General features: G+C 46.5%; 2 protein-coding genes across 5 annotated transcripts; one reads left to right on the forward strand and one right to left on the reverse strand.

Annotated features, from left to right (window-relative positions):
- The first annotated feature begins 1,269 nt into the window (after window positions 1–1,269).
- Window positions 1,270–5,331, forward strand: FEZF2 (FEZ family zinc finger 2). The gene is made up of 5 exons (XM_021537226.4): window positions 1,270–2,216; window positions 2,573–3,414; window positions 3,507–3,641; window positions 3,733–3,865; window positions 4,292–5,331. The coding sequence occupies exons 2-5, from the start codon at window positions 2,629–2,631 to the stop codon at window positions 4,546–4,548; spliced, it is 1,311 nt and encodes a 436-aa protein (XP_021392901.1). The 5' UTR covers window positions 1,270–2,216; window positions 2,573–2,628; the 3' UTR covers window positions 4,549–5,331.
- Window positions 5,332–11,467: 6,136 nt separating this feature from the next.
- Window positions 11,468–25,686, reverse strand: CEP15 (centrosomal protein 15). Of its 4 annotated transcripts, none has more exons than XM_077786147.2 (5): window positions 25,602–25,686; window positions 24,232–24,312; window positions 23,390–23,513; window positions 18,642–18,716; window positions 11,468–16,095 (listed from the first exon to the last, which is right to left on the reverse strand). In XM_077786147.2, exons 2-5 carry the CDS (start codon window positions 24,282–24,284, stop codon window positions 15,952–15,954), a joined length of 396 nt encoding a protein of 131 aa, XP_077642273.2. In that variant the 5' UTR covers window positions 24,285–24,312; window positions 25,602–25,686; the 3' UTR covers window positions 11,468–15,951. The 4 variants fall into 4 exon arrangements, with proteins under 4 accessions (XP_077642273.2, XP_077642275.2, XP_031361858.3 ...); XM_077786149.2 differs by having other exon boundaries at window positions 25,237–25,686; XM_031505998.3 differs by having other exon boundaries at window positions 25,215–25,686.
- Between the last annotated feature and the right edge of the window lie 1,816 nt (window positions 25,687–27,502).

The raw sequence follows: 27,502 nt of genomic DNA on the forward strand, positions 1-27,502 counted from the left end.
AAATATTTGTTTGCACTATTAGTTGGTACTGGAGTTAATTACTCAACGTGTGAGCGGGGAGTAATATGGATAAAAGCAGCCCCAGTGTTTATTGTGTGGGTGAGCTGTTTGAGCGGTGCTTGAATAAACTGCAATTAGGGTTAGATAGAGATTAATTAACATGTGAGTGGCAAGGTGTAAAATAGTTCCCAACCCTCCACTCAGTATAATCTGCAGGCGAGGAAAAGAAGTTTGTGGAGGCTAATTAAATACTTCGCTAAAGCCGGCGAGCACCGGGAGTGAGCGGAGCCCAGCCCAGCGCAGCCGCCGCCCGCCCGCTCCCGCTGCCCGGAGGAGGCGCGGGCTGGGCGGGCACCGCGGCTCAAGCGCGTCGTGCCTCCCCGGGGCTCAGCCGGGCTCTCCCGCAGCCCAGACACCGGGCACGGCTTCTGTGGTTCTCCGCGGTCCCGTCCCAGCCTCTCCCACGGAAGCGGGACGGTTCCGCCGCTCCCTTGCCCGCTGACCCGTCCGATGCGGGCGGGCAGGGCTGGGCGGACGCCAGCACCTGATGTTCCAGCCGGGGTGTCCCCCCGGGGTGGGCGCTCCCCTCTGCCCGCAGGCAGCCCGGGACGGCCGCCGCTTTTAAAGTTTGTTTCTGGAGCGTGTTGTGGTTCGCAGGTGAAAAAGTCTGTCTGCAAACAGCCGCCGGCGAGCTGTCCCGCCGGGGAGAGGAGGCGCGGCTTTGTCAGCGCCGCACAAAACCCCCGAATTCCTCTAAACTTTCTTAGACGCGCGAGGGAGGGGGAAAAAAAAATATATATAGGGGCCTTTTCATTGCTTGCTTTACCTCTGGCCAGGCTCAATCTAAACCCTTCGCTCCCCCCCCCCTCTCCCCCGGATAATCCTCCCCTTTATTTTAGAAACACACAAAACCAGGTTCCACGCAGCGCTATAGTGGCTACAAGTGAAAGAGAATTGAGCGCCCTGAATCGCCGGGGGAAAATTGGTTCGGCTGAATAGCCCCGGCGAGGGACGGGGCGGCTAATCAGAGCCCGGGGGTGCTGCCCTGCAGCCGGGCCCCCCCAGACAGGTGTACGCGGGACTCTCTCAATTACCGCGTCCTCGCATCTGAGGTTTCTGCAAATCCTCCCCTCCCGCATCACGGTGTTTTAATTAGAGAGAGGAAGGAAAGAAACCCCGGCATCCAGGCGCTATAATGTAGCCTCGCCTATCTGGGGGGGCGGGGGGGAAAGGGGGAAGAAGAAAGTGCTGGGGGAAGTGGGGGGGGTGGGGGGGGGCAGGACAAGGGCTACAAGGGCAAGGGGGAGTCGCCGAGTGCCCCCCGGGGCAGCGGATACCTTTAGGGGGTGACAACTTGCAGAACTTCCCTTCGCTGAGCACGGGTCTTTTTTATTATTATTTTTAATTTTTTTTTTTTTTTCAGAAGCGAAAGCAAGTCCTGGACACGACTCCCTCCGCATTTATTTAAGGCTAATCACCAGTTACCCTGAGAGGGGAGAGGGCTAGAATTAAACTTAGTTTAATTAACATTAATACACTGTCCTAATTAATGGGTTGGCTATTAATTTATACATGCTGGAGAGGCTCGCAGATAAGTGACAATTTATTAATTATCTTCCAGCTCGGTTGCAACGGAGCTGATTGCAGATGGGTTGCCAAAATAACTCGAGCATGGTTGCGTGGTAGTTGCTTTAGAAAAAAAAAATCATTCTCCCCCTTCTTAAAAAAAAAAAAAAAAAAAAAAGGAAGAAGAAGAAAAAAAAATCCTCACGCTCATTCGGAGTGGCTCTTCTAACCCCAGCAAGAACTGGAGCACTCTTTTCCACCCAACTTGTGAATCGCACTTGCCTTCTAATTTGCCACATGCAAAACGATTCCTCTGCTTTGCAAGTTGCTTTTTAAGAAGGGAGAGAGAGAGGAAAAACCCAGCTCGCACACGAGCGATTTGTGCGTCTTAAACTGGAAGGAAATTGTGCGTGGAGAGGGGGGGCTCGTCTTCCTCTCTCTGCCCCAACCCACCGCGCTCCAGCCCGGCGCCTCGGCTTGGGGAAGATCCATGGTGGCATCCCCATGTCATTCTGCTCAAAGTGACTTCATATGATGTCAGCTTTAAATGTTCGAGACCGTGATCTGACGCTCGGGAAGATGTTTGCTATCAAAATGTGACTGTGGCCACGCTGCGCTGCTTGGATGAGTCTCGCCGGAGCTGGGCAAAGGTAAGTGGTCCCAAGGCGAGCCCCGCCGCCCCTCGCCGTGCCCCCCCGCCCCTGCTCCCGCATTTCCCGGACCGTGGCCATCGGTGGGGCTCGGCTGGGTGGCATTGGGCTGGGGAAGGGTTTTCTTTTTCTTTCCTTTTTTTTTTTTTTTTTTTTCTAAATACTAACAAGGTCTAGCTTGCATGTTACTTTAGCGTGTTCCGCTTAATGAGCAGTAATCTGGTACCCTACGTGCCATTGTTCTTGAATATGTTCATTTGAATGTAAATAGGGAGGGGGTGCCGGTGGGGGGTGGGGTGGGGGGAGAACAAGGTGCTTATTAAATTGATTTGTCTCCTGGCTTTTCTGGAATGCAGAGCCGAGCGCGGGAGCGAGTCGCTGCTCACACCAAGTTCCCGCACGGCGGAGCGACATGGCGAGCCCGGGGTCGCTGGAGACGGTCATGCCTTCCTCCTGCCCCCGGCACGACGGCAGAGCCGCCACCGCTAACCCCTCCAAGACCCTGGCCTTCTCCATCGAAAGGATCATGGCAAAGACGTCGGAGCCCAAGCCGGCCTTCGAGGAGCGGCACGGCGGGCCGGGGCCGGAGCCAGGCAAGAAGCCGCTGAGCCTGTGCTCGCCCCTGCCCTGCGTGATCCCCATCCCGCCTCTGGGCTACGAGCTGCCTTCCAAGACTCTCAACTACTCGGAGCTGTGGAAGAGCAGCCTGCGGGGCGGTGCGGGGCTCTGCAAAGCCAACTGCGGCGTTTGCTGCAAGGCAGAGCTCGCCCTGGGCCAGCCCAGCGGCCGGCTCATCAAGCCGCAGGTCATCCACCAGGCAGGGGCCGTTCCGGCTGCCCCCCGCTCCCTCTACTACTTCAACTACCTGGACGCCGCGTACCACCCGGCCGACCTCCTGCACGGACAGCTCTTCCCGGCCGGCCTGCTGGGCGCCCCGTCGCCGGGGGGGCTCTCGGCCCACCAGAAGCTTTTCCTGCTGGAGAACGCCAAGCTGGCAGGGCTGGCGGCCGAGAAGCTGCCGCCGCCGCCTCCCTTCGCCCACAAGGAGCGGCTGCCGGGACACCTGGACCAGGTGATGAAGGAGGCGGCGGCGGCGGAGCGCGGCGGCCCCCCCAAGGGCCACGCCAAGATGGGGGGCGGCGGCGGCGGGGCGGCGGAGGGCAAGCCCAAAAACTTTACCTGCGAGGTCTGCGGCAAGGTAAGGGGGGCGCCGGCATCGGGTGGGGGAACCGTGGGCGGCGGCGGCGGCGGGGCCGTGCCTGACCTCGCCTTCCCGGCGCTTCCCCGCAGGTGTTCAACGCGCACTACAACCTCACCCGCCACATGCCGGTGCACACGGGGGCCCGGCCTTTCGTCTGCAAGGTCTGCGGGAAGGGCTTCCGCCAGGCCAGCACCCTGTGCCGGCACAAAATCATCCACACCCAGGTAGGTGGGGGGCGGCCGGGTGGCGGGAGGCGGCGGCCGCCCCTGCTCTCCGCGCAGCCCCCACTGACGGGCCTCTCGCACCCCGGTGCAGGAGAAACCCCACAAGTGCAACCAGTGCGGAAAGGCGTTCAACAGGAGCTCCACGCTCAACACCCACATCCGCATCCACGCCGGCTACAAGCCCTTCGTCTGCGAGTTCTGCGGCAAGGGCTTCCACCAGAAAGGTGAGCTGAGCCGGGACGCGTCGGGGCCCTCGTCCATCATTAGCGAGGATTAAACGCGGCGAGCCCTGCCCGGCTGCGGAAAGCGAGGGGCGCGGGCAGATCCGCCGCCGCTCCCAATTACTTTCCCTCTAAGCTGGGCCGCATCGCCGGGCAGTGCTGACGGTTCCCCCTAAATGCTTCTTAAATGAAAGGTGCCGGGCCTTGGTCCTAATCCAGAGCCCTCCGTTTGCCGCGGGTCAGCGGGTTGACCCTGCCTCTCATTTGTGCCGTGCCAGTTGCGCGCTGCTCCGCGCTGACGAGGACCGAGTTTGACAAGTGGGACGGGGGTGCGGGTGGAGACACTTCCTTATGCCCCCCTTACCTGTGCACCGTGCGGCCGGGGCACCCTCGGGTAACTCCCTTTTCCATCTTCTTCCTCTTTCGCAGGCAACTACAAGAACCACAAGCTGACCCACAGCGGAGAGAAGCAGTACAAGTGCACCATTTGCAACAAAGCCTTCCACCAGATCTATAACTTGACTTTCCACATGCACACCCACAATGACAAGAAGCCCTTTACGTGTGTCACTTGCGGGAAAGGATTTTGCAGAAACTTTGATTTAAAGAAGCACGTCCGAAAGTTGCACGACAGCGTCTCCAGCGCTCCTCCGCCGCGGGACCCTGGGCGCAGCGGGCAGAGCTAAGGGCCCGGCGCGCCGCCACACTCGGACCTGCTCAACCAGGCCAGCACTATTTATCCAAACCAGCCTTCGCTTCTCTGTCCTTTTTCCAGCGAGCTCAGCCGCCGGTAGCAAGCGACCCCGAGCCGCAGTTGTATATAAGAGGAATCTTATTTAATGGCGCGTTGTGCCGCCGGAGCGGGCCAGGACGGGCCGGGCTGGCCGCCCCCCGCCCGGCGCCAGGACAGCGCTCTTTATACGTGTCTGTAAATCTCCATTTTAAATGTACGCTCGAATAAGTGAGGAATATATCTATATCTATATCTATCACGGGACAATAAACCGGCCCTTCGCAGGTGTCTCATTTCCCACCTGGGCCCCGGCCCGAGCGGGGACCGGGCTGCACGGCGCCATCCCCCCGTGCGAGCTGAGCGCGGCTTGCGGGAGCCGGGCCCTGCCGCTCCAGGGCCCGCTGAGCGCCGTGAGCATCAGAGGAGCAAAACCGGGGCGGGAGGGAGCCGGGCGGCTTCAGAGGGCTGCTGCCACCCTCCGGAACGGGGTCAGAGCCCTGGCAGGACCCCCGGCGGGGCTGCGCGGCCCCGACCGGCAGCGCGAAGGGCGGCTCGGAGTTTCCCAGCGCCGCTTTTCGGGGTCGGTTCATTACGGCGTGTTTAAACCGCTCCTGAATGACTATCTTTCCTTGCATGCAGATAAAATGATCTCACGCTTGCTTTCCGAGTAATGACCCAAATTAAGAGAGAAAACACAGACCCTTCAAACCGCATTACATTAATCTAATCACTCCCAGCAGGCCTCAGAAACTCTTTGTGATCAGAATATGGATAATCAAGCACTTGGATTACACTAAATATTCCCTTCTCATCTCCCCCCCTCCCTCACTTTTAATACGCAAGTGTCTATTCCGGCCACGTCGTTAGGAACAATATTATTCTAGCGGAGAAAGGAGATTGAGGAGGCCGGGCGTGTGCGTGCTGCTCGGGCCGGGCTTGCCAATGAAGAGGGGAACGAGAGAGGCACCGAAATGCCTGGGGACGGCGTAATGGGGAGCTCACCTTTCTCCGCTTAATTGAGTGGTTAAATAGAGGGAGGCGAGGACGAGCACAGCTCGCCGCCGAGCGCAGGAACGGGAGTCAACCCCTCGCTCCGGGTTTCTGGATTCATTATTAGGCTGCGATGTTCTCCAAGGAGTGGGGTGGGGGCTGGGGCCGGGGCTCCGGGCCCCGCGCTCCTGCTGTAGAGACGGGGCGATTTTAGAGTTTCTCGGGGTTTGCATTTTCCAGTGTGTGAAACAGCGTTTTGACTGCTTGAGGAGCGAAAAAGAATGTCCAGTGATCCGGGCAGCGGGCAAGGATCACGACCAAATTTACTAAAAAAAAAAAAAAAACCAAAACCAAACAAAAAAAGAAAAAAAAAAAAAAAAACAAAAACCAAAAACAACAAACAAACCTGGGAGAGTTTTAGGTTAAAAGGAAAAAATTTCAAAGGAAAAAAAAAAATGCAAACCCCGACACCGATAAGTCACGGCTCCGGAAACCCTGCCAGGGGAAGACGGTCCCGTGAAGGGGCTGCGGCAAGTGAAGGGGCTGCGGCTCAACCCCCGGCAGGCGGGAGCCGAGCCTGGCGACAGACGGGGCGGGACAACCCACGGGCCGGGGACAGCGGGAGGGACCCCCTCTCTCCGTGAGGACACTGTGTCGGGGGAGGCCATGGCAGGACGAGGTCCCGGAGGACGGGAACGGGCTGCGCGCATCCCGAGGGGTGTCTCCCGCTGCCAGGTCCGGGGGAAGCACCGCTTCCTCCGCACCTCGGGCGCCGGGAAGAGGTCTGGGCTGCCAGCCGGGAGCCGAAAGCGGGAGCCAGGCGCGGCTGCGGGCACCACAGACAGCGCGCAGGCTGCTTCCTCAGCTCTCCTGATGGGCGAGAGCAGTGCGAAACCTACTCCCAAGAAGGGAATTAAGGCAGCGCGTTCTTATCGCATTTTTTATAAAAAGCGGCGTTGTTTACAGAGCCGTCTGGGCAGAGGGCGGCATCCCCGTCACGGCTAAGGGCATCTTAGGGGCACCCTGAAGTGCCGTGTCCGCCGCCGCTGGTGGGCTTGGTCCCCTGGCCCTTGCTGGGGGGCGGTGGGCAGCCCTCCCCGGACCGGCTGTCGCTCCGGCTTCCCCCGATCTCGGACGTACCGGGAAGGGGCCGCGGCACCGCGCTCGCCACCGGCCGGCCCCGGACCCCCCCCGGCTCTCGCCCGGATCCCGGCACACACAAGCCGCAGATCGCGGGGGAGGGGCGGCTCTGTCAGACACACACACGCCAGAGACTCCAATTATCTTCTCCCTCACAAGATGTTTCTGCTGTCCACGACTGCTCACACTTCGGCACTCTTGCCAGCAAGCCTCAATAACACAAAACCCGCACAAAAACCCCTTTCCCGGCGCCGCAGCCGCGCACACAACAGATTGAGCGGTGCCGGTGCCTCGGGGGGAGGGTTAGAGGTGCCTCTGCGCAGAGAGCGACGTGCCAGCGCCTCCGTGCTTCCCCCTCGGCCCGCCCGGCCCGGCCCGGCCCGGCCCGGCGCTTCCCCGGGACCGGGCGGCTCCCAGGTGCGTCCCGGCACCGCGCCGGGCACCGGGAAGCGACCAACCTACAGGCAGCTGCGTTGCCCTTTTCCCTGCACTCCGCTCTCCAAACGTCTGAGCAACCAGTTTGCTGCTAGAAACATGTTAATTGCCAACGGAGCTCATTAAGGCATGCACATGCAAAACACAGCGAGGGAGATTAAATGGACAAAAGCGCAATAATGAACTGTCAAAAATCGGACCCATCTACACGACCAGGAGCACTCAAGAATGAGGCATTTAGAGGCAACAAAGGATTGTCTGGGACAGGAAGAAAGGACGACCTAGACTTTTGTTTAGTCAACACAATTGATTACAAATGAGAGATTAACAGGATAGCTTCAGAGTTTTTTTGAAGGAGGCAGAAGAGAAAAGTCCAATTAAGTGCACCGAATGTTAACTACATTGATTTCCACGGCCAGCGCTGGAGAAATTCTCATTAAACCATCCCTGGCGATCCCTTTTGGAAAGTAATTTGTCTCCCTGATGGAGCAGAGAAAGGGAGCCATGTAAAGAGAAAGAAGCGCTAGTTCTTGGCACAATGAGCTTAGGAGACACACTGGAAAGAGCCAAAGGGGGAGTTAATGAGCATCTGACAAGCCGCTTGGACCCGGGCCTGGAGAGCAGCGATGAAAAGATGGAATTGGCCAACAACTATTCTTTATATCAAACATAAAAAGGCCAATCTGAAACAGCGCTGCTCAAAGCTGGTGGGGAAGAAAAGAAAGGCCCCCAGTGAGGGGTGGAGTGGAGGGCTCAACTGCCCCATTGGGACGGGAGAAGAAATGCACTGGCATGTCCCTCTCGGAGCGAGCGGAGCTGCTGGCGCCCGGCACTACCCCCGGGCGGGCACGGCAGAGGGGTCCCGGCAGCCCCGGCCCGGAGGCGCTTGCACAGACCCCAGTCGCCCCAGAGCAGCCGAACTGGGTACAGTTTTAAGAAGTTATCCCGCGGAGGGAGCTCGCCGGTCAGCCCAAATCACGGCGGCCCGGCTCTCCCCGAATCCCGCCTTCCTCCTCCCCGGGGCTGCATTAGCCCGACCCCTCCCGCTGCCCCGGCTGCGGCCCCCCCCGGGACCGGGCACCGCGGAGCGCAGCGCAAGGCAACGCGCGTCGTGTAGACACGGCTCGCTCGGAGGCTCTTAAATCAGATTAGAGCTCGTTAATAACAATTTTGGCTTAAGTCTGTATTGACTTAGGTTTAGGAATGGCTTAGTACTTTCGCTTAAGTCAACACCAGGGCTAAATTGACGCATGCCTTTCCCGAACCGCTGTGTCCCCCGGGACGCCCAGGTGCCCGTAGGACTTGTCCTTCTGCCGCTTTAAGCCGTTTTACGGAAGTATTTGCATGATTTTTAAGTAAGCCTGCTGTGCCTCGACTGTGCCAGCTCGCCCCTGCGTGCCGTCCACAAGGGTCCCCTCCAGGGATGGGTTTCATGGGCCTCACCCTCCTTAGGGTTGCGATCAGGGCACTTCTGCTCTTTCAGGCTCTAGCGGGCAGCCCTTGCGCTCCTTCCCCAGCCCTCATGGTGTGGCTCCTGCCCACTCCCCCAACACCCCCTCAGGTCCCCTCTAACCCCTTCAGATTTATACCCTGGATACCCCCAGAGAGCCGGGGCTGCACTGCCATCCACAGGCGAGCTCTGTGGAGAGACTCGGGGTCTAAGAGGCAGCGCCCCGGCACCTGAGGGAAAAGACGGCACGGCGGGTCCCGGGGAGGCATTCCCTCCAGCCGGGACCGACAGCGGCCACAGCGAGGGCTACAGGCTACCTGCCCAGCTACTTTAGACCCATTGAGAACCACATGCAGATGGGATTGCAAGGGACAGGTAGACCCTGGGGCTGTGCAGGCCGAGGGGGCCACCAGCAGCGAAAGGCATCCAGCCACCCTTGGACTGCGATCCTGGAGCAGTTACCGCGGTCATCCCATGGCCTTCCTCTCCTGAGGGCTCCTGCACTCAGCCCTCACACCGCGGCCAGCTTTGCTCTAACCAGTCACCCTCCCACCTCCCCCTTCTGCCTTCCTCCCCACCTTCTCAGCATCCCTGTCACAGGTACGGTGCTGTGCTGGCCAACACCGTCACCAAGGGACCTTAGAGAAGACTCATAAGGGGGAGGGGGAAATGCTCTTACCAGCTGGTTTCTACCACACATCCTGATTCTCCAGGTGACGCTGTCCCAGCTTTTAACCCCACTCCTAGCCTATTCTTATTGCTAACCCTGCCTATTTGTATTTATCCCACTGATTTACTGCAATTGCTTAATTGATTGAATTATGGGCAACACGTGCCCTCAATTAAAAATTAAAAAAAAAAAAAAAAAAAAAAAAAAGGAAAAGGGTACATTTAGATTTCTGTGCTCTCTGTTTCACGGGCCGCTTCTCCTCGTAAGGTGTTGCAGCTGCAGCTGGGCCATGTGGCTCAGCCCTCAGGGAGCCTCGGGCGTGCTCTCCACGGAGTACAAGTGGCCGTTCAGTGCGGGTGCTTCAAGTCACCAGTGAGCTTAAACTCTGCTTCAAAGTGACTCCGGTAAGAGCGCGTTTAGTCACCGAAGCACTTTTTTTGTCCCCAATGGGGACAAAATGCTGCCAAGACACAGACCACGGAAAAAGTCCGCTCGCAGAATTCTGGGTATATAAGCCCGAAACAACACAAAACTTGACTTCTACAAATATTTGATCTTTGCTGTCTTTTGCGTTGGCAGAAGAAGCAGGCTCACGACAAACTTAAAAGAGATCTGATCCGGGAGCAGAAGTACTCCCAGCCCATGGGACAAGGAGTGGTCACCTCGCTGGACCCACTTCTCTCCCGGCTCCTCACGGAGCCTCTCGGAGCATCCCCGGCCCCCTCCGGGCCGCCCCAGCCCGCGGGCAAAGCGCACAAACGGGGCCACAGCAGTGCTGGGGGGCAGTGGCAGCCCCCGTCCCAGCCCGTGGGGCTGCTCTGCCAGCGGCGGCCGGGAGCCCAAACACAACGGGGATGGGCGCTTTGAACCACCTGGGAGACCGAGGCCACGGGAGCCAGGTATTTTCCCACATCAGCGCCACTGCAATGGACACGATTGTCCTGTGAAGGGCTCAGGCGTTTAAACGGCAGAGAGCACCTGAGACCTCCTGCAGCCGCCTTCCCGAGGTCCCGTTAACTGTCTGATACTCCTTCTACTGTCTTCTCACTGCTGCCGGTTGCCAAGATATTTCACATAAATAGAAGCTTTCTGATTTATTATCAGCCTCTCCCTTCTGATTCATTATGTTAATGAATTGAGATATTACCAACACTGGATTATCGTATCTATCAATGAATCCAGCAAAAGAAAGCTAATTATAGAGGAAAGAGCCAGGTGTACCCGGAAACTTAATACAAAGAAACGTCCGAGAAATAGAGCAAAGTGGCCGCAGTAGTTTAAGCACCCTTTAAACAGATTCCAGCTCTCTGGGGACCGCGGCACTTTGGGTCACATAGACAAGCCTTTTTCCTAAGGATTTTCGGATACGTTTTTTACCCTTAACATTATTATTACGAGCGTTTCCAAGGAATCAAACCCACTGCCCAGAGCTTTCCGAGGAATCTCGGCGCCGTTGAGTGAGGGAGGACACACAACGCGCTTCCCGCTCCCTCTCCCAGCGCACCGCTCCCGCCGACGCGCGGTCCCCGCGCCCCGATCACGCCCGAGCGGCACCCGTCTGTCCTCCCCCGCGCCGCAGCGGGCTCATTTCACACCGGGCGCCGGCCGAGAAACGCCGTTTGGTTTGTCGGGGTTTTCTTCGTCCCCTCCCTTCTCCCTTTCCCACAGGCGCTTGGCTCGGCGTTTCCCCGGCTCGAAGCAGCGCTGCCCCTCGGGCAGAGCCCGCTCCGGTGGGGCGCGGGGCGAGCGCGGCCGCGGAGCGCAGCGCGCAGGTTCGCCGGCGCTGAACAAAGCTGCCGGCATGTGCTTCACTTTGAACACATTATCCTCCGGAAGCTTTTATTGAGCAACAGTCAGAGCTCCGTGAATGAAGCTATTGGAACACATACGAACTAAATGGGTAAAGAAAGGCAAGTCTGGTTACCAAAATTACATTTCTCATTTCCCATTCACCGCAGTGAGGCAGGTACTTATTTACTGCGGCTTCAAGCTACCGTAATTAGTAAAGGAGACTGTAATTTACCTAAAGGAAGGCAATTTTTCCCTTTTATTAATTTACAATAGATTTGTAAAATAATCTTACAGCAGCTGGTTCTGCTTGAATCTGTTTCAAAAGTGTGATGTAAATACTGTCTCACACTATTTTGTTGCTTATTAGGGCTTTCTGGTAGGTGATACGACTGAGAGTGAGGGGAAAGAACACCACACATTTATTTTTAAGATTATCATCACAGCGATAAAACTTACGGGAAGAAGTGAGCATACTTTCTATCCGTATGCGTTAAAAACACACGTATTCAAAGTAAGTCAAATGCAAAAGCTACAACTGGAAGGCTACAAACACAGCGGGTACAACTTAGCGCATTTTCAAGAGCTGTTTTAACTGTGTTTAAAAGGAGTAGCAAATTCCCAAATTAAATCACCCTATTTATAGCAAAGACAAAGAGTTTCACACAGCAGGAGGATGTACTAAAGAACCATTTTCCCCCACCTGTTTCCTTAGCAAGGGTTTAAGTATCTATATCTACATCTTTCTAGTAATCACATATCTGAAGTAATTTAGCTCACACATTATGAAATAATGGGTAGAGTGAAATAATCTATCTGGGATATCTGGGATTCATTACATTTGGATTTTTTATCAGTAAACTTCTGAGATTTTAATCTTCACTGAGCAGATTAATATTTCATATCAGAGTCAGAGGAAAACAAACACCACACCTAAGCAAAGTATTTATCACTGGCCTACTCACTGTTCACACTTGGATGCAGCAGGCAACAACTTACATCCAACTCATCCATGGAATGCAACACTGATCAAAGCTTTATTTCAACTATAACACAGTATATCCATGGATTATAATCCTTGAGCAAACAGAATATCACAGTAATGAAGACCTTAGCATTACAAATATGTTAAAACAGCTTGCATTTGGGGTGATATTTAAGGTCAAGTTGTATCTGAACACAAGTATTAAAATATTATGAAAATTACCATTATGGAGTAAATAATGTTTTCTTTCAGATATAACCTCTAAAAGTACATTCCATTTTAAATTTGGTTTTCTTATTTTTCACTACCAGCAAGCTCAAACTGAGCATCTACATCCCCAACCTGCTCTATGTGTGAATGAAAAAGACAGAAATTAAGAACTATAGGCTCGGCTTAAAAATTAGCTCCCAACTTCTATGAAAATATGACCCTGAATAAATACAATCAAGAGGATACCATAGTGTCAGATATGCATCTAAACCAACTTACTATTTCAGCTGTACTCTCAAATTAAATTAATAGGCTTGTGAAAGATTCTGCAGAGTAAGAAATTTCTTATGCTAGGAAAAAGTAACATGCCTTGCCTTCTGCTCCTGCCCCCACAGCCAGAATAACTGAGAAAGCAAAAAGCTTGGGAATGTGATGGTAGAGGTGACAAGATGGGTGAACAGGCTGTGCTCCTGGGTTAGTATTGGGGTTACTCATCAGTGCATTATCATTAATTATTTCTTCTTGCAAGATACTACAAGATTAATTTACAAACAGGAAAATCTTTGGGTTTTCTCACTGCTCTTTACTCAATTGCTGCCCCCCACCTATCAGAAAAGCACAATAAACAACAGGCCTCTAGGACCACCACATCTTATATATACATATATTGTAACACAAAAGAGCAAGCAGCAAGTCAAGCCTACAGAGTAACAAGTTTTCTCTTCCTTTTTTTTTTTTTTGTTTGTTTGGGTTTTTTTTGGGGGTGTGGTGAGTTTGCTTTTTTGAGAAAAAAATTTACCCAGGATGAGTAGGAAATTACAGAAGATATATATGATGTAATTTCTATATTTTATATTTTATATATATATAAAAGCTTGGGATAAGATGGGGTATAACTACATAGAATCACTAAGTTTCAAGTGACTGCCTTGACTTGGTAAAGAATACCCATTCAAGACATCATAAGAGACCAATATTAAATCATATCAGTACAAATCACTTAGGAGGATTCTTAAATTTTTTAAAAGCACAACAAAATTTAACATTTGCTTTCTCAAATCTGTATCTATAAAAAGGCAAGTATCATGCTAGCCCAGCCATGGTAAATGACACTCAACAAATCTAAGTAAAACAGGAGATACCATATAATTATGGTCCCTTGCCACTGCATGCCCCAACTCAGCAGACACTTGCTCCTACCCCTATTACTGTGCTATTTCACTGTCATAGGCAATTGCATTTATTTGTTCAAACCACAGGCCAATATGAAGGCCCTTGTCTCTGAGAAGGGTCACCTACACAGATTCCTGCTTTAAATGGTTCTCTTAATTTAGTTTTTCTTTTCCAGGACATGTTCCTACATAGTTTTCCTTGAACTTGTTGTCCTATTGCTTCTAAAGTGATGCTACAGGAAATAAAATTAAATTGCTTCTTTGAAGAGAATTTCATTTTACTCTCATGCACGCTGTGTGAGCACCTAACTGCAGCACAGTAACTACTCTAATCCTGCTTGCAGGTGCCTTTCATGCACATTGCCAAATTCTCACCCAAGGAGCTGTCATGCACTCAATGTCCACACCCCCAGATCTCCTTCCAGGGGAAATCACCAGGGCAAGGAGAGCCTGAGCATGTGCACTGTGTCCCAGGGGTTAGGCAGAGGTGGGAGAGATAAAGACTCAGATTATTTGCACGTACAAAGTACTTAGGGGCATAGATTTTTGTTGAAGTGATTTCCCTTTGGACACAAAGAACAGGATAGGTCCTCTTTGTTAGTAACTAACTGCTCATCCATTCCTTCCTTCTGAGTATCATGTAGTTTTCACTTCTTGTGTGCTCAACCAGTTCCAATTATTTGCTTTATAAATGTGAGCTCTACTACTGTAAGATCCATACATATTCCCACTACATCAGATTGAGAATCACATTGTGAGTTTACAGAAGAAAATATTACCAAGTTGTCTTTGTGACAGAACACTGAGTAGGTATAAAATTGCAATGGTCTCTATGCCAAGTTTTTTTTAAGCTCTCAGCTTGTAAGATGAAAGCCTAATTTGATATTTTTGTAGTTATATAACAGTTCTAATATTTTGTGACATTTTGTATTGTGACACTATAGATGAAATTGTCATCGGACTGACACCCTTTACTGTTTATTCCTTAATTACAACTGTTAACAACACTGCAGAGAAGCGTGCTAATCTGCCATCACATATTATGAAAACAACGTTATTGTTACAAACACCAACACCCACTCAACAGGATAATTCTAAGATGGCAGTTTCTGTAAAAAGTTATCAGTTTAATGGACACTTCAATAGAAAAAGTTTAAAATGAACTCCTAATATTCCTGTGGAAAATATACAACAATTTTATATTGCACCTAAAGTTTTGATTTTATTGTGTCAGTGATTCTTCATGATGCATAGGGATATAATGTTTTTTGAATAGTGGAATCTCTATATAGTATGAAGATGCATAGCTCAGATAACTAGTAGACTAGTAATATTTGCAATAATTACATTTTCATATCCTCAGACACTGGAAGAGGCATTTTTTTTCCCCCACTACTTCCAGATTGAGGATGGAATGATGTTGTTGCAAGAGATTAGATTTTAACAGTATAGTGATTCAAGTCCAGGTTCTTAACAATAAAATAAATATTTTCTTGGCTTCTTTTGCTCAGGAATGATAATCTTCCTGCAGGCCATGTCACACACCAGAAAGGATCTTCCACTAAACTGACACTTTAAGAAGTTCTGTACCAGTGAATTTTTCATACCAAGTTAGTTCAGTACAATTAAAACTCACTGATACTGCACCTCTGTAGGAGGAACCTGGGAAGCTGTTCAATGGCTGAAAATTAAAATATTTTATCATCAACTTCTGTATATACTTTGTTCTTGGACAGCCACTGCCAGTTACCTCTCAGTTTGCTTCTTTCAAACTTTTCATGCCTCAGAAAAAGTTCTCACTTGTAGATTATATCAGCAGAAAGAAAACAGAATTAAGAGCAGCCTAAGAGTAGCAAAAAGCCCTAGAGATTTGTTTGCCCACCTGTTAGACAACAAATACAATGTAGGCAGAAGGAGGTTGGGAAAAGCTGACTGGAGTGAGGTGTATGAGTGATGAAAGTGGCAATGACAAAAAAACCAGGGAAAACTAGATGCAGAAATTCAAGTTTGTTCCTTCTACAACCGCTCTCGTGAAGGTTTTTGCACAGATTCCTGGTGCTAAACCAAGGCTACTCTGATGCACAGTCTGCCTTTTCTGCTAACAGTAAAGTCTTCCTTTCTGCCTCATCCACGAGCAGGCATGCAGCACAGATGACTGAAGTGAAGAAAGATAATGCAAGAATCTGTCTTTACTTATCGCACTTATATGTAGAAGCAGAGGATTAAAAATAACATAAAAACTCTTCTCACACTGAAAACCCAATTGCCTCGGTGGAAATCTGTACACCAATGTTTCTCATTCTTGATCCTAAAAGTCCATTTGAGGATTGCTTCTCTAGTACAGAATAAAAATAAGGAATTGTACACAATGCAACAATGGAATGAAATTATCCTATATAATTATTTTCATTTAAATTATTTACATTTCAGTTTAATGGCATGATATTCTGTTGCCCAATCTGGATGATCTTCTCTGCTTATGTGCTAAATTACAAAACAGAATGAAACTAAAATGTTTATTTTTGTGAATCTTCTTCAGGGTAGTTTATGCTCTGCTTTGTAGCTTTCGTTTTCTTAAAGCCAATAGGAACTTCTGCTCTTCCTAAAAGAAAGTCTTCCCACTTGGGAAGAGATTCTTTTATTGATGCCCAATAGAGAGTCTGAGAAAGATATAAGAAAAAATAAACTTAATTTCAAAATTTGTGTCAGCCAGTTTAAAACAATATAGAAATGCAATGCATTATTAAATCTTACTTTAAGTGTAAAGCAATTCAGAAAAGAACAACATACTTAACATATGAAATTTTAATCTCTTGTATGATACAAAATATCAGCTTGGAAATATTTCATTCTGCAGGACAAACTGTGAAGTGACTGAATGTGCCCTCTTGTGGTAAGCAACACATCAGTTTAGACCTTACAGTACCTTTAATAAACTATTTTCCATGATTATATACTTTTCCAAAAGCAGCTTATATATTTAAGTACATATGTTACTGCAATTTCATTTTGCAGTGGAAAAAATGTTAGAAATGAAGGCTGCCCCTTTACCAATGTAAATTGATTATTCTAGAAAAGTTTACAGTATTATACAGAACTATAGTTCAAAATATTTGAGTAAAATTTTAGACTTGATAGTTCACTGATGAAGCAATCATATCTGGTATTTGCATCACAAATTAAAATAATTATAAAAAGGTGATGCATATTTAGCAAGTGGTCTAGGAGAATCACTGTGGATCATCTAACCCTTCCTCTTGCTTCACACTGTGCCTCTGAGTAATAAATATATTATTTATCTGTGTTATTAAGTATTCATCCTTTTTGTGTTGGTATCCTAAGGATAACTGTTGTTTGTAGGATTTTCAGGAAAATTTTAAGCGCCAGGTATCATTTTTCCCCCACAAAATAACATGATCTAAGAACTGTGCTAAGATAGCACTTTAATCCATCCACATATGTAAGTACTTATTGCCATTGATGTCCATTCAGAAAATCGTAATTTTGCAGTAGAAAACAGTTATGATGCATATGTAGTGATCATTTTTTCTTTACTTAAGTATATAATGAAGGAGAAGTGCAGCATAAAACTGAAGATCTCCCTGCACAGTATTAGATTCCTGGCTAATCATTTTGATCCTTACATGTAACTCAGATATAACTATGGCTCTTGCAGGTTTACAAAAATATTTTCTTCAACAGATTTACTCAAAGAATCTTTTTTGACAAGCATATGTGCTGTCACACAAAACTACTCCGACTCAGCAAGCTGGGGATCCATTATAGCCATAACTTTCAGAGTATATTAATACAGACACATACATGGCTGAGTGAAATATGCTCAGAAGTGTTTTGGAACAAAGCATGCACAAGGATTTTGTACCATGAAAGAAAGTTTTCTTTTTCCACTATTTATAGCACTCTTCTCTAGAAGCATAAAAAAAAAAGAAGCTGAAATAGGATCTTCTCCTTCAAATAGTAACTCTGTTCTCTCCAAAATTTCACCACTGCTGCAGAGTGCAGACATTCTGCAGCCACGAGCAAAGGCTCTGCAGCCTCCAATTTGTGCTGACTTTGCTTGATGAGCAGCTTCACACCTACCATTGACTAACTGACCCAAACAACTCGAGAGGTGTCTCTAAAGTCACTGAAGAGTCTAAAACTACTTCTGAACACAGTCAAGACAGGTTTAATGTTTAATATTAGTAGGTTGGCATCTTCCTTAGCATCATTCAAAATGTACAAGTATTCAGGAAAGGATGTACCCTTTTGCCTAAAAATGTCTAAAAATAATACAAAAGCCACAGAAGGGGCATACCCAGTGTACACCTTGTCACAGCCACGGTAGGCTATTTACAAAATGCACTGACAGATGAAAACTTTGAACAGTAACCAGAACAAGAAGTGATGCCTCTCCTTTAAGTAATAGCCTAAGCATGCCAACACTTGCCCAGCAGGTGTGAAGCTGAGGTACAATACACCTCTCTTCACAGCTGACAGTGCTGAAACCTGGCCCCTCGCCCTGCTCTGACAGAGCCCCGGCACTCAAACCAGCACGGGACACTCTGCTCCTGTGCCTTTGGGAACCAAGCCACACACAGCACACAACACAAACACAAACCACTGGGGCAAGAAACAGATGGGAATCTGCTCAAAATTTTTATCTTGAAGTAATGCTTTAGGGACTGCAGGCTGAGAAGAAAAAAAAAAAGAACCCAAGTGTTCCTGCTGCAGTACTTTTCATAAGCTTCCATACAACTCTAAAATAATTGATGTGAAATTTTCTCTGTTCATGCTGATAAACTGCTGACCCTGAAATGTAAAGATGACAATCTGTGGTAAACTGAGAACAGGATGACCATATAAAATAATCCAAATAGCTCTGATATAGTAAACACAGTAATCGTCTAATATTCACAATATTCACATATTGATTCTCTATATTTGACTTCATTTTTAAATAGAAATTTGTATAGGCTGCTAAAGGCTGCTAAATATTTCCACCAGAATGCTCCAGAATCTAGGGACCTTGTCCCAGAATTTAGGTTCAGCTTGCTACACAGTGCACAGGCCTTTGGCTATACCAGTCACTGGATTTTAAAATCAATTATTTTCACTTTAAGAACATGCTTCAGGGAAAAAAAAAGAAAAATATTTGGTAAACAGCAAATGAAAACAAATGAAAAGACAGAGTTCTAGGACTTACTTCTAACTTAACAGTATCGGAGTGTGGAAGTAAATATGTTCTTTCTTGCAGCCTTTTTTCTGCTGCTTCTATATCCTAAAACACAAGCAAAGTAAATTTTAATAACAAGCACTGGGAATTTTAAAAGACCAATACACATATAAAGACATTTGAATTAACTAAATAAACTCATTACAGCTAAACAGCAATCAAAAATGAACACTGAAGTTCAAATATTTGTTTAGTCACTCTGAAATACAACTTGTACTACTTAGACTAATCCCCTACAGCTGCTAAATGTGTTTGCTGCACCTTTTTCATACAAGAATACATTTTACAACCAAGTAAGACTTTTGCTGTAAACACTGCTATTCTCTCTGGACACCAGGGTAAATAGTTAAATTCTGTTTTATAAAACTTAAGGAAATAGAGGGGAACAGAAAATCTTTCTCTGTGCTGCATAAGACTAAAGTATGTATTCTAGCTACTGTAACTGTAAAGTAACTAGGCAAATTATGTGCAAGATCTTTACATCTCAAGACAAAGATGACTTGCTAATATGCATGCATAACATGTGCACATAAATGTAGAACTGCAGCAAGCTGTTCACCAGACAAGCTTGGATGACAATGCACCTCACATAGTTTTCTTAAAAAAAAAAAAAAAAAAAAAATCAGTATTTGGGTTTCTGCTTGTCCAGTGGATGTGTGCTGGATTCACAGAGGCCCAAATAAATCTTTCAAAAAAGAAACAACCAAAAAAATCAACAGCATCAAACAAATCCAAAGCATGCCCCCAAACTAACCACCCTCCCCCTTTAAAGTTCTGACCTGTTCTTGTGGGCTTAGTTCCATACCCAAACATTGAAGAGATTGAGTGGTGGGCAGATGAAGAGAGACAGAAAGGGACGTGGGAGTGGGGTGTGAAGAAGCCAAAGCTGAACAGAGTGGAGGGGGAAAGAAAGTATAGCAGATGGCAGAGTTGGGAGCAGAGAGCGGGTGTGAAGAGTACAACAGAAAAACTAAATGAGAGAGGAAATTCCCCAAAGGGACTTCCCAAATATTCACCACCACTGCTGCTGAAAAGAAGAGTGAGATTCTGGAGGAGCACATCCACAAGAGAGACCAAACACGATTACTCGTATTGAATAATAGCCAGTCTGAATACATCAATAAGTAAACAGTGTTCAACTCAAGTTTAGTTCAGCAGAGTATGATTAATAAGAGCAAAAAACCAGCTGAAGTTTAACTTAGTGACACATAGATTGTTCAATTTAGTGTTCATCTTATTTTATTTAATTAATTCATTTTACAATATTCTCTTGTACAAAATTATAAAGCTAATCCAAGTAAAATTGTTCCTCCCTTTTCTACAGCAAAGTCCATACCACTGTAGGGAGCTAAAAGATGTCTGAGAAAGAGTAAACTAATTCTCAGATTTATCCAAATTCTCAGAAGGAGCAAATGGCTTCCCCTTCTCAGGTAGGAAAACACTAATGGGATAAACATATAGAGGAAATAGGAAAAAGGACATAGGCCATTTGAAATCACAATGTCAAAGTAACAGAGGTCAACACAAATTTAAGTGACTTAAGCAAGCAATTTCTCTGATGCACATACTTAGAACAGACACACACAAACATCACCAAATGAAGCTTGTATCAGAATGGCTCAGGCCAAGTCTGGAGAAGTTTTCCCCACAACAAACCATACTCAATAAATGATCATTCAGTAATGTTCACCAGATATTCTTCCATTGCATTTTCCTCCTTTCTGATTCCTTCTTCCTAATTACTGTAGGAGTTTTAAGAGGAAGGAAGAAGAATATCAATCATTATTTCTTTATAGACTCAGTCAAGTAACTGGAATGTTTATGGTGCTAGGAAATGAATGTCTTTCAGGCAAGAAAGGAGAGAGCAGTTGTGCATATATGTTTAGTAGAGAAGGTCACTTTGGCATAGCCTAGATATTGGACGTGTCTTTTCATTGCCCACTCCAGTTTGTGTTGTGCAGTCTATTGTCATTCAGAATACTGATTTAATGACAGACAGTGAAAGAAATTTTTGCTGGAAGGTGTAGTATGCTTTAGAAAATAACTGGAACTACTAAAAGATTAGATGGCACTTCTTGTGTGTCTGCACAACTGGTAAGGTTTGTAGGAAAAATAAATCCCTGTCATCAATATAAAAATAAGTACATCAGCAGTATAAACTTCTTTGGAAAAAAACCAGCTAATCTAATATGTCACAGTACTGAAAAAAAGAGAGCATCTTACAGTGCTTCCCCTAAAACCACAAGGACTGGAACAAAAACAATTCAAGACCCTTCCCCAGAGGTAAAATGGAATGCATGACACATACATTGCTTTTAGGGGACCAAATTCAGCTGTCACTTATATTGATATCAGTCTGGCACAATCACACTTAAATAATTCTGGAATTGCATGCCCGGGAAGGAAAGCAAATTTGTTCTAAATTACCTTTCCAGTACTAATTACTATATAGCATACTCTTTCTTTTCTATTTCATGTTACAAGCTGTTGCACAGTAATACATATTTCTAAACACAAGAAATATCACTGAGAAACAAATGTCATAAATTAGATTACAAATACTAGTCTAATTTCTGCTTTTATTACGACAACATTATATAAGCACCAAATGATACAGATTTCCCTAATCTGCAGTCTCCCTCTAAAGACATTGAGGAAAATACTCTGATAATTATGCTAAAATGCTGAACAAATGCTTATAATGTCAAAATTTCAATTAAAAAAAAAAAGGTTAGTTCCTTGCTTCCTACTGATTAGAATTTAAATTAATTTTGAAATCTTTCCTGTGCATAAATTCCATCTAGCACAGAGAAAGAAAAATGGCTTTTGCTATGATCTATTACTGAAAACAACTGATTTTGCTTACACGCGGAAAACCAGAAATGCAAATAAAAAAATAACACTTCGTCATGTCCATGTATTTTTGAGTAGGCCAAATCAACAACTCTCCACATGGTAACTGTGAAATGTACAGTGCCTGGTATCAGGAACAATATTCTGAAGCTGGCACATTAATCAGTCTTGTTTTCAAGCTTCTCATATATTATGCTGCATAGATTTTTTTTTTTCCTGTTTTCTTCTGTTATCAAAAAGCATCTGCAGGAGTGCATGCTTGTTAAAACTAGGGTAAAATTAATAGATTTAAATTGATTTATGCTATTTTATCCTGCAACAGAATTTGTTTTGATACATATGTTTTTGCTTTTTTTCTGTACAAACACCAACATTTTTGACACTTGAAAGGAACAATTTTGAGGATGTGACAGAAGATAGCAAATATCTGTTTAACTGCAGAAATATTTACACTCTGTATATGTCTGAGCTATTGTTACCATTTCCACTACAATACAGGATGGAGAAATATACTCTGCATTTATTGCGTTTGCCTGTATACATAAACTGAGAATGCATTCATAAATACAAATAATTTATAAAACCCTAAATTCACGAATTAAAAATCTAACCTAAAATGTCTGTGCAAAGTAGGAGTCATAATGGCTGAAATTACTAAATCAACAGAGCAGGAACTATGGAAAAAATAACCAAACCATCCATTTATCCTCAGCCTCTCAGTGAAGCACCTACACTTACTATACCAAATAAAGAGGGGCTTGATTGCCTCTGTTCAGAATGTACCAGTTCACCAGCCCAAGCTCAAAAATCTTTGTCACGGAATGGTTAAGAAGGCATTCCTGGCTAACTGTTCTTCTTGTCTTCCCCTCTCTAAATAATCCTCCCATTTAAATACAAATTCTAATGCAATAGAATTATACCCACCCAAAACGTGAACATTTTAAATCTGAACCAGGCTCTGCCAAAGAAATTCTGGTGACACCAATTAATCTTGTAATTTTCTGGAGTAAAATTTACTTTTTCAATAAACACAATATATGCATTATGGACCCTTAATAAGTATAAGCTTAAAGAAAACCCACAGGGGGTTCAGTTTTCTGCTGCCTCCTGGAAAAGCAACACACATTTTTCAAATGCATCATGTCAGTGGTCAAGTGTATCTCTTCAAACTCAGATGCCTGAGCTAGGGCTTCCAGAGGAGCTTTTCAGTAATCCAGTCTCTGTCATCAAACTTAGATCTTTTTAATTGCCTAGGAAACAAATCTTACCTGACTATTACAACAGGTATGCAGAACAGCTATGAACATTATTAATGGTGTCACCCCTACGAAGGGATGGAAACACCAAACACTGATTTTACAGACTTGCAAATAAAATGCTTGAAGTCACTCTACACCTCTTTACAGGAAAATATTAAACTGAGAACCTCTTCGACAACTTATCACAACCACAGGAGAACAGTTCCTACCCTTGGCCCAAAGCACTGTAGCCTGGTCAGCCCATTTCCAAACATACCCTCAGCGTAGAGGGGCTGTGAGTCCTGACAGACCCCTAAGTTCTCTGAGGCAGACATGTACGAGCATGTGTTACATCACTACTTGTGCTTAAAAAAATAAAAATACATAGTAGCAGCTGCCACCACGAGGCTTTTGTAAGAAGGGCACAGGAAATAGGTAGTGATGCCATCGGATAATAAAGACTTGTCATTTAATACTTTTTGGTCAAGTTCCAGAAGAGGGAACCATATAGAAGAGAATTCCAATGACAACTATAGAGCAAACACTTCTCTTTTTTTTTTTTTTTAATTATCTAGGCTACATAACCGTGACATTTTGATGCGGTTCCTGGTAGTTGCAGAAACTTACATTTAAAAGTGCTGCATTCCTTTTATGAGCTGCATCAGCTGCTTGAGTTTGCCATGTCTTTTTAGTCTTTTTGTCTCTTAGATAAGTCTCCATCTGCTGTAGCAGCTCTGATCTCTGAGACAGTCTACAAAGGAAAACATTTTGCTAAGTGGGTAGAACATTTTGCTCAGGAGCTAGAAAATAACCTTTTTACCTTACCCAGTTTTCTCAAAACTATGGGGCTAATTAAGCCGGCTGCAGGGTGGGTGTGCTGGGGGAGGGAAAAGGTACAGGCAGGCATCACCTGCTGTGCTTGTACCGAGCTATAACACTGCAAACAGCACTCCTCAATTGCTGAGGTGCTGAGAAACACCGAATCTCCCAGAAGAAGGAAAGACAGGGTGGGTTAGGGTGACTTGATCAGTACTACATTTGCTCACTGGCACGTACTAGTTGTTACAAGAAAAGCAAATTTTCCTCAATCACTGCTGTATTTGCCTCACAATTTGAGTTTACAGGGCAACAAAGAAGCAACTCTATAATTGAGGCATTGAGTGAGAGAATCCAATTACCTTCCCCAAATAGGAATTTAGCAGCGACAGGTTGACAAGGGAGATCTCAAACCAGTACCACCATTGGAAGTCAAAAACCTCATCAACCTAAATACCCTAAACGGCAGGCAAGGATGCTAATTCCCATGGTTCCTGAAGGAAGAGTGCCACCTCCTGGAACTCCAGCCCCTTGCTGAAGCACCACTGCACTGTGCAGAGCTCAGATTCACTAGCTCTGAGGGTCGTGGGCAGGGAGGGAGAATATCACAAGACCCAACACAAACTGCTGCGAGGCAGAGCACAACTACTCACATCTCCTCATGTCTTCTAGCAAGGTGAACCTCCTGAGCCAAACAGGATGACATCTTCAGTTGTTTGCCCCAGTTTTGTACTCTATAAAAGGAAAGCCAAGTGAATTAAAATTTTCTAAAGATGTACATTAATGTACACTTTCCAGTATTAAAAAATTCTGGTTAAAAAGCTACACACATTATATCCACATGTCAGCTATCAACACAAAACCTGCCACAATGTATTGCTACAATTTGCTTTCATTACATTCACACTACTCATGTTCACAATATGTTTTAGGGAAATGCTACTGTATTCTAATAATTTACAAAAACCAAGGTTTTTTTCAGTTTCAGATTCAGCACTAAGTGTTCTTGAGTTTCAGATGCATATAACCACACACATACTTTGTGCTTAAATAAATTGTCTTTTACTGTTTACATTACTGATTTCTGGCTTTTATCACGTTACGCTCAACAGAATTATACTTGTAAACTACTTCTCATAGATACAGGGACCTGTTCATAGGAAACTTTGTTTAAATTGTTTAGAACTTAATGGATTTTTTCCTGAGCTATTAAGGAGATACAAATAAAGATCCTACAGAACTTTTCAGAAGACCGAAAATGTTTTGGCTATTTTTTTTTTCACCTCAGAGGTGACTACATTTTTACTTTGAGTAAAATTAAATTGTCACGTGTTGATAATGTAAAAGGGTGGGAGAGCTGATCAAGATAACATTAGTTAAGGCCTCTTCACTATCACGTGTCACACCTAACTCTGAAAACAGCGATTTACATGTGGCCTCTGCTGACGCTGGGGCGCATCTTCTGGGGATGTATGTTTTATCATGCTCTGAAAACACCTCTGTCCGCCTGGCCTGCTGCTAATGCTCCACCTTGTTTAACGCGGAGCACATCCACTCAGCGCTCCTTCCTTCGTGCTCTTTGCGACAGGCCAAGCCAGAGCATCCCGCCGCCTGCTTTAGGGTGCCTATAGCTTACAACAGGAGCGATAATTCCGCACCAGCCTGAGCATCCTCCGCCCGCTGCACCGTGGGGCAACCGCTGCCCTGGGCAGCTGCCAAGGCCTGGGGCAGCCCGGAATGAAGCTCCGCGGGCAGACCCCGCATCTCCAGCGGCCTCAGGGAAGCCGCTCGGGCCGAGCTCGGCACCTCCACCCCTCACCCGCGGCCAGCCCGCCTCAGGCCGCGGCCCTCACGGGGCGGGAGCGCCCGGCCGCAGCGGGGCCGGCACCGCCTGCGCCCTACCACTGGGGAAAGAGGGGGGAAGGATGGATTTACGATCTCGCTGAAAGGTGCCATCCCGTATAATTACGGGAGAATAAGTCAGGAAATAAAAGTAAAATACCAAATACACTAGCTAGTTTACCTTAAGCCTCGCCGGCTTCGAAAAGCAAAGCAACCAACCGCAATGATCTCCGGGACGTCTTAACACCCCCCGCCCTCGCTGCCATGGAGACGGCCGGAAAGGTGGAGCCGAGCCGTGGTTTCGGTGGGCGGGATCAGGCGGGGGCGGGAACGGATTCCGCGTCTGGGATTGGAGGAGCGAGAGGGCGCGGGGCCAATCAGGGCGCGGGGCGGGAGCGCGGGGAGAGGCGGCCGGGGGTCCCCTCACAGAGCTGGGGTTCCCTCACGGAGCTCGGATCCCCCTCACGGAGCCGAGGTCCCCCTCACAGAGCCGGGGTTCTCTCACGGAGCTCGGATCCCCCTCACGGAGCCGAGGTCCCCCTCACAGAGCCGGCGGCTCGGGGCTCCCGCCGGGATTTGCGTTTAAAGCAGTTGTTCCTCCCTCTGTGCAAGGCACAGCCTTCCACGTCCGACCCCGGGAGAGCAGCCGGCAGCGCCAGCCCGGTTCTCCACGCGGTTTCCAAACCTCCTGGTGTGATCCTGCCCGTGTGTCACACCTTAGTTCCTCCCCGGCCTCAAAGCTGGAGCGTGGCTGAGGCGAGTCTAGTCCTTTACAGGCAATTTACATCAAAATAGACTCCGAACAAAAAAACACAATTAATCCACCTTTATTTTGTTTCTGCAAATGTTTTGTCCTTCACAGAAAACACAAAAAAATTCCAAGCTAGGTAAAACTGGAAAATATTTTTAAAATCAATTTCAGTGCTGCCTAATAGATTTACATGTGCAGCTGTAGATATCTAAAACTGTTCTGAAAGTGCTTGTCTTGCCTAAATATTTTCCATCTAAGCATTCTCTCATCCTAGTTTAAGACATCTCATCACAAGCCTTTCTTACTGCTGATTGAATCAGTTTCTTGTGGTTTTCATATCTTTATATTTTCTATTTTTCCCCCCATTTTATACTTCTGCAACAAATTCACATTAATTCACTTAATGACATAAGTATAAGTTCTTTAATGTGCTTGTCAACTTAACCTTGCTTATTGTAGTAGTCAGGATAAATAGTACTCAAAAAGTTAATTTAATTTCTTTTTATCATTGTGATTTAAAGACAAGACTTTCCAATAAATGTCACAGAGGCGTAGGAGTCAGTCCTAATTTCTAATGGTGCAAAAAGCTAATTATTATGGTCACATTAACTGCAACAGAAAGCCCAAGTGTTTTGCATATTTTACTTTGAGCTACGCCAGCTCTCTGTAATGGCTGTCATCTTTGTAGCATTTAAAGAATTTCAGGAAGAAAAGAGACAAACTGAAGTTTGGTTTACATAGACCATTATGGATGCCATTTGTGATGAGAATGCCAAGAGCATTTTTGTAAAGTTACAGATACTATCAATTGTTCAGTATTGCAGAAAAAGAGACAGGATGGAAGCCATAATTTTCTAATGGCTAATTTCTTATGTGACAGTGGGTGAAGTTCATATCTACTAAACTATAAACTCTCATTTTAACCTAAATTGGTTCTGAAGTTGTCAAGAATATAAGCTTTAAACTTAGTTAGTGCTGAAATGGGAACATTGTGACCCTCTTTTTTAACCCTGCAATTTGATTTTGCTCTGAAAGCTTTGAGGGTTTTGGGGGTTTTCTGAGTGAAATTGGTGGATTGGGACACTAGATGGCACTTAAATACAGCGAACAAAGATTTTTCTCTCTTTCAACACACAAAAACAGTCTAACACATCCTGTTCTAACATGCAGTTAATTATATCCTCAAAATGATGTCTTGGATTGATATTACTAAACAAACATATAAAAAAGGTAATTACAGACAACTGAAATAAATACTGTGGGCTTATAATTGCAAGATATGTTTTTTGCTTGTAATATGCTACACACCTGTGCATAGTTTATATAGATAG

This window comes from Lonchura striata, chromosome 12 (assembly GCF_050655825.1).
Source record: "Lonchura striata isolate lonStrDom1 chromosome 12, ASM5065582v1, whole genome shotgun sequence".
Classification (NCBI taxonomy): domain Eukaryota; kingdom Metazoa; phylum Chordata; class Aves; order Passeriformes; family Estrildidae; genus Lonchura; species Lonchura striata.